General features: G+C 36.1%; 1 protein-coding gene across 7 annotated transcripts in view; it reads left to right on the forward strand.

Annotated features, from left to right (window-relative positions):
- Positions 1-12167, forward strand: part of GRIA3 (glutamate ionotropic receptor AMPA type subunit 3) — a 316886-nt gene that overhangs the window by 237309 nt on the left and 67410 nt on the right. For all 7 annotated transcript variants that reach the window (XR_001816157.1, XM_037727483.1, XM_037727484.1 and 4 more), the window contains one exon: positions 2991-3367. Coding sequence is in view for 6 of the 7 variants with exons in the window: in XM_037727483.1 (XP_037583411.1) it covers positions 2991-3367 (377 nt within the window). In the remaining variant the exon portion in view is untranslated. The remainder of the gene's footprint in view (positions 1-2990; positions 3368-12167) is intronic.

A 12167-nucleotide genomic window follows, 5' to 3' on the forward strand; every position in this document is an offset into this window, starting at 1 on the left:
GATTCAGACTCTCTCTGCCAAAAAAAAAAAAAAAAAAAAAAAACCTGCTAGTTTTCTGACCAACTCATTCTCCTCAGTACCCTTTTTTCTATGACCAGGTCTAGCTTCCAGCAAAAGGGTAAAATAGATGAAAATTTATCTTTGGATCCCCTCAGCTGCAGTGAGATGAGAGTTGAAATCATAGGTAACAATACTGAGGGATGAAAGCGAAGGACAGAACCTTAAAGAACAAACCTTCATTGATTATCTCCTAAGACAGGCACTATGAATAGTCTCTTGGGGTACAAAGGTACACCTTGATTGAGAGAACAAAACTATGTAGGTAAGTCAGAGAAGGAACATTCAGAGAAGTAGGAGGAGAACCTGTAGTCTTTCATATGGGAGAGCTAAGGAAAGAAGGTACATAGTGCAAAAGGCCAGTGGTGTCACACAAGCAGTTAATGTCTGAAGGAAGACCTTTGAATTTGGTAGCCAAGTATGTAGTTCAAGAAACGATTTCAGTAATTTGGATGGGCTGGAAATTAAGTCTCAGGGGTATAAGGAGAAAGTGGTGTTGACATCAAGATAGTAAAGCTGTATTTTTTTCAATAATATTGGAGGTATTAGGGAGAGATGTAATGTGGTTAAGAAGGTAGCAGGACCAAAAGGTGTACGGAGTGTTTTTTGTTTCATTTTTGTTTGTAAGTAAACAGAAGACCCTGAATATGATTCTAAGTGAATAAAATAGATCAATGAATTTCAAATTATAGCAAGCATAACAATAAACTGGAAGCCCGCATGAGTCTCACCCCTCCACAAGTTCTCATCCCATACATCTGGGGTAGAGCCTAAGAATTGGCATTTCTAACAAGTTCCCAGGTGACTCTTTTGCTGCTAACACAGGGCCTACACTTTGAGGGCCACTGGAATAGATTAATGGAGAAGGGAGAAATTAAAGATGTCAAAGAGATAGATAGAGCTAGATTTTAAGAAGAGACAGGAATATAGAACTCATGGAATAAGTTGATGAAATATTAGAAAGTATCATTTTCTGTGAGACGGAAACACACACAGAAGAAATGTATAAAGATGCTGCAATATGTTGACAAAGTGGGGGGACTGAGATGATAGAGCTTATATCAAATGGCTTCCATTTTCTCATAAAGAAAGAGACAAGATCATCTGCAGAGAGGATAGGACTGATAAGGATTAGGAACTGGGAAAAGTTTGAAATAAGCATCATTCACAGACATAGAGGAGAATCTACTTTGGGGTGATAGATGATGGGTTTAATTTTAGAAGCAATGAGTTTGAAATGGTGGTGAACCTCTAAGGTAGATTTGGTCAGTAGGCAGTTGGCTTCAATAAACCCATGCTTTCTGCAACTTCCACTAGGATGTAAAGGATGTAGGATGTAGGATGCCCTCCATGCAGGTAAGTATTTTTGTCTGTTTTGTCTGTCTTGTTCACTGCTTCATTCCCACACCTAGAATAGTGCTTGGCACAGAATAAAGGCTCAAATTTGCATTGGAATGAACCTAAGAGAGGTTGGCTAAGGTTGATAATTGCAGATAAAAGTAGTGTATAGTAGAAACCTGCAAGTATCTGTCTTCTAACTCTATGGAGTTAGAACATTATGTTCATTACGCTACTGGGTTCTAGAATCTGAAGAACAGGTTCTAATCCCAGCCTCTCTGTGCTTTAGTTTCTCCATCTCTAACATGGGAATGATGATCATACCAACATCAAGGTAACTGTGAGAATTAAATGAGATCATAAGTGTAATGTGATTTGCCAAGTGCCTCACATAGAATAAGCACTCACTAAATGTTAGCTAGCTGTTTGTCATCTGCATTTCTCCTTAAACTAAATAAGGAATATTTCTCAACTGGTTTGAGTTACCATATGTAATTCAAAGGAGTAAAATTTTGTTTCTTTGAAAACATAGTCTATATCAGACATCCCCACCTCTCTCCTTTGGTAGGGGTGTTGAGGCATAGCTGTTCTGAACATAGAAAAAAATGATCAAAACTGGTGTTTTCACTTCATATATGATATACCATCCAAAGGCCTTTCCTTAAAAGTATTTTTCCTTGTATGCATTTTAAGGCCTGGCTTCAGACTAAGACTTACTACTGTTGAAAAGGAACAACTGCAGAAAACAAAAGAAATAAATGTAGAAAATCCTAGTTTCTATTTTCAAGGGATTAATATAAAAACATTGCCTGCCTTTGCCTGAGCTAATTATGTAGCACACTACTGATATTTTATTAATTCAATACATGTGAGTGCTACACTGATATTATCACTAGAAAATATAGCTTACTATATAAATTCATATGTATTCTGACAACTGTCTTACCCTCGTTATTGCCCAGGCAAAATTCCTTTATGTTTGTATATATTATATACAATAATCAACAACTTATTGTTTAGGCATCTACAGTTTCTTTAGTTTAGAATCTATTGCAGTGATACATATAAAAATAGAAGACTGAGCCTCTGTCTTCAAAAAACCTATGTTTTAATAGATAAACTCTCAAAAAATTTCAAGAATAACATAAGATAGCAAACACCTAAGAATTAAACTGCTGTGGCCCTGTGTCGTGTCTCATGGTGGAGAGTGAAGCAGATATAAGAACTATAGGATATTATGCCTGCTCCACAAGAATTTTCAGTCAAGTGAGGGAGATAAGACATAAGAACATGAAAATTAAAATAAGAAAACAAGAGTTAAATAGTGATATGTCACGATGAAGTACAGGTTGTGTTATAAGGTAGCAAAAACACACTATTAGGAAAAGAAAGCAGAGGACAAAAGGCCAGCACCCTTTCTTTAATTTACCATCAAGATAAAGCACTTTAGCATCCGTTGAATGAATGCAACTACTTTTCTAACCTAAGCTTTGACAATTCAAATGGTTGTAATTATTTAGGACTTGATATTTTCACTAAAAAAAAAGTATATTAAGTGACAAATAACTGATTTAAAATGTTTTCTTTTTTTTCAGAGAGCTGATATAGCTGTTGCTCCACTCACTATAACATTGGTCCGTGAAGAAGTCATAGATTTTTCAAAGCCATTCATGAGCCTGGGCATCTCCATCATGATAAAGAAGCCTCAGAAATCAAAACCAGGCGTATTCTCATTTCTAGATCCCTTGGCTTATGAAATCTGGATGTGCATTGTCTTCGCTTACATTGGAGTCAGCGTAGTTCTTTTCCTAGTCAGCAGATTCAGTCCTTATGAATGGCACTTGGAAGACAACAATGAAGAACCTCGTGACCCTCAGAGTCCTCCTGATCCTCCAAATGAATTTGGAATATTTAACAGTCTTTGGTTTTCCTTGGGTGCCTTTATGCAGCAAGGATGTGATATTTCTCCAAGGTTCGTTTTTTGTGGCATATTCAATGCCTCACTGCATTTTATGGCCATATTCCATTCATGTACATATGGTATTCATTCATCTCAACTCCAGATTTCTTTCATTTAACATTCCATCAAATGACAAATTATCATCAAGCCATTTTGTTTGCTTATGTCCATGAAGTGAGTATGTCATTGGTATTGCTTTGAATGTGTTTCATGTATTTCTATGGTATTGTATATACATTAAAACAAACATTTGAACTCTGGATGAAGGCAACATTGCCACTAATATTAATATTATTCAGATAAAGCAAATACTAAACCTTCATCAGATCAAACAGGCATGGTTTCCTCATTAATTGTATTAAAGTGTTTTCTCATTTGTCAAGAGATTGGATCCAGACAAAATTTAAAAGAACGTAGAACTCTTATTTAAACTCCTCCTACCTTCTCCTTTCAGTACCCTCCCTTTTTCATTTTGCTCTCAGACTACCTACAACTATCCATTGTAGCATCCCACCCAAGTTTTCTTGTTAAAACTGTAAAACTTCTCAAAGAAAACATAGGAGAATATTTGTTTGACCTTGGATTGGACAAAGAGCTCTTAGATAAAACACAAAAAGCACAATCCATTAAAAATTTGATAAACTGGACTTCATCAAAATTAAAACCCTGCATTTAAAAAGACATTAACAAATAAAAAAAACGGACTGGGAGAAAATATTAGTAAATCATATGTCTGATAAAGGACTTGTATCCAGAATATGTAACACCTCTTACAACTCAATAAAAAGAAGACAATCCAACTTTTTTAATGGACAAAAGATTTGAATGGACATTTCCCCAAAGAAGATATACAAATGGCTAATAAGTACAAGAAAAGATGCTCAACACTGTTAGCCATTAGGAAAATGCAAATTAAAACCACAATGAGATGCCTCCATGCATCCTCTAGAATGGCTACAGTCAAAAAGATAGGCAATACCCAGTGCTGATGACAATGTAGAACAACTGGAACATTCATCCATTAGTAGTGAGAATGCAAAATGCTACAGCCACATTGGAAAATAGATTGTTTCTTATCAAGTCAGATACATACTTAAAATATAACATAGACATTCTATTCTTAGTTATTTACCTAAGAGAAAGGAAAACATATTCACACAAAGTTATACATGAACATTCATGGTTACTTTATAATATTTAAAAAGTAAAAACAACCCAAATGTCCATCAACTCATGAATACACAAAATATGATATATCGATATAGTGGAATACTATTCAGCAATTAAAAAGAACACACTACTGACACATCTACAACACAGATGAACCTTAAAAATGTTACGCTGGGCCAGGCACAGTGGTTCATATCTGTAATCCCAGCACTTTGGGAGGCTGAGGCGAGGGGATCAAGAGGTCAGGAGTTTGAGACCAGCCTGGCCAACATGGTGAAACCCCATCTCTACTAAAAATACAAAAAAGTAGCTGGGCGTGGTGGCATGCACCTGAAATCCCAGCTACTTGGGAGGCTGAGGCAGGAGAATCACTTGAACTTGGGAGGCAGAGGTTGCAGTGAGCCGAGATCGTGCCATTGCACTCCAGCCTGGGCAACAAGAGCAAAACTGTATCTCAAAAAAAAAAAAAAAAGTTATGCTAAATAAAATAAGCCAGATGCAAAAGGCAACATGCCATGCCATTTGAATCCCATTTATTGAATATCTTATATTGTATGATTTCATTAGTCTAGAATAGGCAATCTACAGAGACAGAAAGTATGTTAGTGGTTGCCAGGGGCTTGAAGGGAGCAGAAAGGGGATAATCAGGGCCAGTATTAGGGTGAGGCAAGTAAGGCTAAGTAGAGGAAGCACAGGGGTCATATCCAAGCTTTATTTAAAATTTTGATATGATGCATTAACTTTTTAAATATTAGACTAAAATTCTATTTATCTTGATTTATGAGATTTTGATGCCCCTTTAAATTTTGCATGTGGGTCAGTTGCTTCACTTGCCTCATCCTAGACCTAGGCCTGCCGGGATCAACTGCAAATGAGCATTAAGGAACTTTTTAGGGTGACAAAAAAATGCTCTAAAATTGGATTGTGATGATAGTTGCACAACTCTATATTTACTAAAACCATTGATTGTACACTTATATTGCTGAATTTTATGGTAGGCAAATTTTATCTAAGAAAAGCAAAATACTGAGCATGAATGTCCTGAGCCTCACAAACTTAGTTTAAATCTAAACAAATGGTGAATTCTTAATCATAATATATTGTAGGTGAATGTAACATATTTATATTTTGAAACAAACAAAGTTGTAGGTTTTGTTAAACTTAAACTGATTATGCAAACATATTAGAGAATTTCATGTGAAATATAAAAACTCAGAAGATTCCTACCATGTTTTTATAGCATATTTCATTTTGAGATTATTCACTCGCAGCATAAAACATTTAAAAAGAGGCTTTGCAGCATAACTAGTTGGTAACCATATTCAGCAGCTTTTTAAAATAGTCTGTATGGGGCATGCCTCATTTACTGAAGTCACACTTTTTTTGTTTTCCTCAATCTGCTTGATTACATTCTCGAAATTATTTCACTTCTTGTTCCTTTTGTGCTTAGAATACGTGTCATTTTTTGCATTATCTGGGAGTTTGTTTCGTTAGTTTATGTTTTGAAATGTTCGCTTCAAGAGACTATGCTTTCTGAATGATCCTATAATTGAATAATTTTTAACGTGGCTGATAATCTCATGTTCAGACAATACTAAAGAGTCATTAAGGCTGGAGATTTTATTGGTTTCTCTAAGTGAATTTTCAGAACTAAGTTTGTGGTATCCCCACTGGAGTGCTGCATACTACTCTGCATACTCAAAAAGAACTCTTCTCATTTTTAGAAGTATTTATGCATATTGATTCATTAAGTAATAACTTAAAGATTATGGCCTGAAAATGACAAGTTGAACAGAGTTTTTAATGTCGTATAGTACAATTTAAGCTGTGGCTCTTCTTTGGCACTGAGATATATCGAATGCTTTTTTTCAAAGTATATATGTTTTTATACTACATTAGACACTGTCAGAAAGAGCAATGGCTTTCAAAATTTTTTACCTTGACCCACAGTAAGAAGTAAATTTTCCATCACAACTCAGTATACGTATATGTATATAACAAAGGTTCACCGTACTTTACCCTTACGATGTGCAATGCACTCTGACACTTTATATTGTGTCTTTTTTTAAATTCTAGTTACAATTCAACCCAGAAATAGGGCACACAACTTACAGAATAACACTGGCCTAGAGTAACAAGTATTATTCTTACTATACTTTTAAGTAATAAATTATTGCCTTTATGAGCTCTGTGTTTTCCACCATATGGGTGATCCCTGTCCTAATACCGTCTTTTGTGTGTCCTTCTAAAGAAATTATGCCTTTAAGCCTTTTAATAAAATATTATACTTCTTGGCATATTTCTTATATACTAATGAAGAGGAAACATGTTTCTCCTTGTCTTGAGAGCTCTATTCATTATATGTTTGTGCTCAATTATATAACAGCAATCACTGTGGTATGTTTCTAGAATTATTAACAGATTTAGAAATTCCTGATAAAAACATAGTTGTTACTCTAAGATTTGTGGTTTCCTTGACTGCAAACATCAGCAGTATACTTTATTTCTGTTTAATGGCCACAGTTGGAATGCAAACTCTTCAGAAAGCCCAGAATGTGAGCATGCATTATACACTCTGAGTTTTCTCAAAATTGAAGCAATTCAAGAAATTATGAGAACACATTTTCAGGTAGAATTTAAGTATTAGAGCAGGAGGAGATGTCAGAGATAAATTAGCCCAACTACTTCCATTTACTGGGGGCAGAGAGACAACAAACACCTTCTGTCTGCTCCTGCTGTGTGTAGGCACTTTACCTGCATTATCACACGGATTTTAATCCTCAAAGCACCACTGCAGAGTGGGCACTATATTTATTTTTAAGTTGAAGAAGGGGACGGTCAGATTAAATAATTTGCCCAGTCACACAGCTAATGGCAGAGCCTGAGTACAAACCAAGCTCCAATTCCAAAACTCATGCTCTTTCCACGTCATGCTGCTTTTTCCCACATCACAGACAAGGGAACAGCACCCAAAGGATGATGTGATGAAACCCAAGGTCATGGAGGTTTTAGGAGGCAGCAGTACAATTATTTCCACTACTGCACACTGCCTCCCACTACCAACCTGAAGTTGTACCGTTTGTTCCATTCCTCTCCTCATGCTCAGGCACAAGAGCTGTTTTCCATTCTTCCAACCTCTAAAGAAACTCTACCTTTTTTCTGGTTTTCGATGAAAGTAGGCAGTAAGCATTTAACATATTATCAAGTGTGTGTACACTCAAAGTAAAAGACTGGGAAATCAGCAACAAGACATCATAAGGAAAACTGATGGCATCATTACATTTCCACCAAATTATTGACAGCCACTTAGAAGCTTAAAAAGTCTACGTCAATATTAGATTTGATATTTTCAACTATGCTAGTTGTTCAGAGTGAATAAGTTTGTTCTACATGAAGCTGGAGCTGAGTCAACTCTAGAGAAGGTAATCAATATAATAAGCTGAGGTTTTGTCTACATACAAACTGATTCATTAGGAGGAGTCAGTAGAAAGTGCGAGGAGGTTCAATTCAACCTTCTTCCCCCTGAGTGGGGAAGGAGAAGACAGGCAGTGGGGACAGCCAGATGGAAGAAGCCAGTGGTTAAGCGTGTGGGCACTGGAGTTAGCCTCACTAGACTCATAATCTGCTTAGCAGTTGTGTAACCTGGGGTAAATCACTAAACCTTGCTAAGCCTCAGTAAAACAAAAAGCACAGTGCCTAGCATGTAAATTCTCAATAAATGATAGCTATTGTCATTATTAAACTGGCTGCACATAATCATGCTAGCTTCACAAATACTAACAGCTAATATAACATAACATTTGCATTTTAGTTCCTAAAACTCCTTGGGAATACAGTTGAAATATCAGTTAGTATCAAAGAGCTGACCTCTGATGAGAAATAACCAGCAACATTCCTTCTTGATTTTGTTTCTGTTAAAGATTATACCTCCTGCAAATATATTTATTGTGTTATTCCACCGTGTCTTACTGATATTGGCTGGAGGTTGTAACTTTATTTTTAATCTGAAATTTATTTCCTTTGTAAAAAGTTGGCCAGAACCACTAAGCAGTCCAGAGTCCAAGTCCTTCCAGACAAATGCTCCCCCTGCTGACTTTCTGTGCAGCTGCAAGGACATCTGAGGACTAGACAAACAAGCCTTGAGGGTTGGGGAAATTGTTACAGAGAAAATGGAAAGAAGAGACTAACTTGAACCTGATTGCGGTGTACAGATTTTTCCCAAGGTGTTACTCTCCTGTTAAGTTTTCAATATATCAAGTACTTTGTTGAAGAGGTCAGGGGATCTGTCCAAATTATTTGACAGATAGATCCTCCTTTAAAATGTAAACTCTGTGCAGAATAATAAAAGACATGAAGGGTATAAAATAAATGAGATCAAAGACAACAGGATTTTGTGCTCTATTTTAAGCATACCCTTTCCCCTGCTGATGTATGACCACTGTCTTTATCTTACTGCAACTTCACTTCAAAGTAGTAGTGATGTGATAATAAATTAATGAGATAATAGCAGAATTTTTATTACAACTATTTCATAGCTTTTCCGGCTAAAAGCTGTAGTTTTCAGTCTTTGGGACATGGTTACTTATTCCCATGAGAGAAGACTATAAGAACCAAAGATTGATTCTGTACATTTTTGAAAAATCTGTCACAGACATGGCATTAAATGGAGTGTAGAAACGATGCATACTTTGGAAGAAAGAAGAGAAAAAAAGGAATGATAAAGAGTTTGTACAAAAGAGAAGCAGTTTTCAGTCCCAGCTCTTTGTCTTATAAAGCTAGTAAAGTGAAGATTATAAAATTTACTTACAAGATAAAGGTTACAGCACATAGCTCACTTTTATTATCATTTCAGAGGTCGTAAAACACATTTTATTATTAACTCAGAAACTCTAGTTCTTTATTATTGCAGATAACAAGAGCATTGTATATTATTTGATGTACGCATTTTGCAGTGCTTTTATATGTCTGTTTTCCTCTTGTTGCTAATTTCCTTTCATTAACTTCACGCCTCCTCTTACATTTCCTCAAAAGGTATGATACACTTCTTATAATGCATTTTTATAAACACTAAATGTGCAGCATTTTACAGCCATTTCATTATGCTAACCTTGAAATCTGTCTTGTGCAACAAAACCATTTAAAATGAATGTTAAACATTTTGTAGCTGCATTAATGGAGGGAAAGATACTGGAAAATGACAGGTCTTTTTAACTCAACTATAAAGTCTTGTCTTATTTTAATAGATCCTTTATAAAATGTGATGGGATTGACCCATCAGTCACTTTTTATATAGCCTCCATGTGAAATGTGGGTTTAAGTGGCTATATTTCCCTAATGAGAAAAGGTAAATGTGAAAATGCCTATGGAGCTTCTTCCTTGTGGGTTCCTTGGAACTTTTTCTCAGTGAAAGAATTGAGGCACTTATGCTCAACAAGGGAAGAAAGTGGTGAAAATTCCATCTTTTGTCTAAGCTACTACTGTTTTGAAGGGAGAATGTTGAATGCAAGCTGTGGATTCCACACTGATTCCACTGAAGCTCCTTTTCCGTACCTGCTGAGGTACGCAGAAACTGTTATATCATTTTTATGTGGGTAATCACCCAAATTCTCCACGCTCATAGGTATATCATGACATTAACCACAAAATTGCCAAAGTCAATAACTATGTAGACAAGAGGCCATGAAAATCACCATTTTGCATTTAGGCTTATTTTCAGTCATGTCAACAACCAACAGCTGAGTCATTCAGATCAACCACATGATGATCTGAGTCAGTACTAAAGTGGCCAAAATAACCAGATTATGATGTGCAGGCTTGATTTTAGATCAGACTGACACAGCCACAGTCCATTAGCCTCAATAGAATGGCACAGTGTAATTTCCATAAATTACTGTATTTTTCTCCACATTGTCAAGTAGACAATGCATAAACTACCATTAGTATTCACAGCAGCAAAATATACCTCTTTCCATATCAAACTGTGATTCTGGAATTACTCCAAAGTCAGTTTTCTCCTTGGTCTGGCAAAACCTCATCATTCCAAATAAAAATGACAGTCACAGTTCTGTCCCAAATGAACAACAGATAATAAACAATAATTATACAAATATGTTTCGTTTTCTTGCTACTATATTTCTCAGTGTTTGTAGCTTACACTTCTATAGCTTACACACCAGGATTTTCTTATACAAAATATGGGTATTTTATCCTATAAAAATGTGGGTATTTCATTCCTAGTATAAAAGTTTAGATGTTGTATTTCCTTTCTCTCCTCTCTGTGCCTCAGTTTCCTTATCTGTAAAATACCTCTGTTTTCTTATCTTTAAAATAGTACCTAACCATAGGGATGGAGGATTTAAATAGTTGGCGCAGGTAAAGCAATTAGAATAGAGTCTGGCACACAGGAAGTGCTCAATAAGTATTAGCTATAATTGTTATCATTTTTGTTACTCTATTACTATGGATGTTTCTTTGGAGTGTTAATCTTTTATAAAGCAAAATTATTTATAGAGTCAAATCAGTTCCAAATAAATTAAATGTATATGGCAACAATGAAGAAAGACTCTGAAAGGTCTAAATGCATAATCAAAACACTCTGTATACTTTTAGCATTCAGAAGTGTGACACATTCTTTTCTGACTGACTCATCCAGATGTTTTTACTTCTGATTACAAGAGAAATGTTCCCAGATGAAATCCTGAGATAGGGTAACTGTTAGAAAAATCTGTTGCAAAGCAGATTTTCAGATTCATAAAGCTAAAAGTGATCATGTTCAGGAAATAAGTAAGGATTGTCTTAGGAATCCAGGGACCAACCCAAACTGCAGATTTAAAATAAAAATCAAATCAGTTTGCTATAGTTAACCAATAAAAAATATTTATCAAAATACCTGCCAAAATTATTCAATCAGAGTGTAGCATCTAAAACAACTGAGTTTTCCAGAGGCCAGAAAAAGGTTATCTTGGGACACAGGAATTTAAATTTGCTTCAAAGTGGTGAAATCCTGGTACAGACAGAGAAGAGCTTGATTTGCCGGCTCTCAGCCCAGAACTACCCTCTTCCCACAGAGCCTGGAGCTATGCCAGGCTCCTACGCCTATTCTTGACTTTATGACAGAGTGGGTTCTCTTCCTGTGAGCTTTTCTGGGCATGGAAGAACATAGCGTAACTAGGATGGAGCTCTGCCACACAGCAGAATTATCCTAAGGATGATGTGGCAATGTTTTATAAAACCTAGGGAGCAGATTTTCATTTCTACAGACAGAGCCAGGCTTCAGCAACACTGTGAAGGAGACGAAGTTTCCTTAGTACAAGCCATTACCCATCACTGAGCATTCAATGCCCTCACACTATCCAATAACTTCCTACGGTCCCTGTCCCTGAGGAACACTCATGATGTAGGACGAAACTTGCCACCCTGGCTGCGCCTTGAGAATTTTATAAAGTGCTGCTGCTTAGACCTAACCCCCCAGGGTTATGATTTAATTGGCCTTGGATGAAGCCTAGACAAGGTTTTTTTGTCTTTTTGTTTTGATGTGTTTTGACTGAAGCTCCCCAGATGATATTGATATGTAGGCAGAATTGAGAATCACTGCTGTAGAAGAACAATGTTTCTCAGTTTGGTCTGCAGACCACTTGCAGCA

The sequence above is a fragment of the Cebus imitator genome, unplaced genomic scaffold (assembly GCF_001604975.1).
Source record: "Cebus imitator isolate Cc_AM_T3 unplaced genomic scaffold, Cebus_imitator-1.0 Scaffold232, whole genome shotgun sequence".
NCBI classification, from domain to species: Eukaryota; Metazoa; Chordata; class Mammalia; order Primates; family Cebidae; genus Cebus; species Cebus imitator.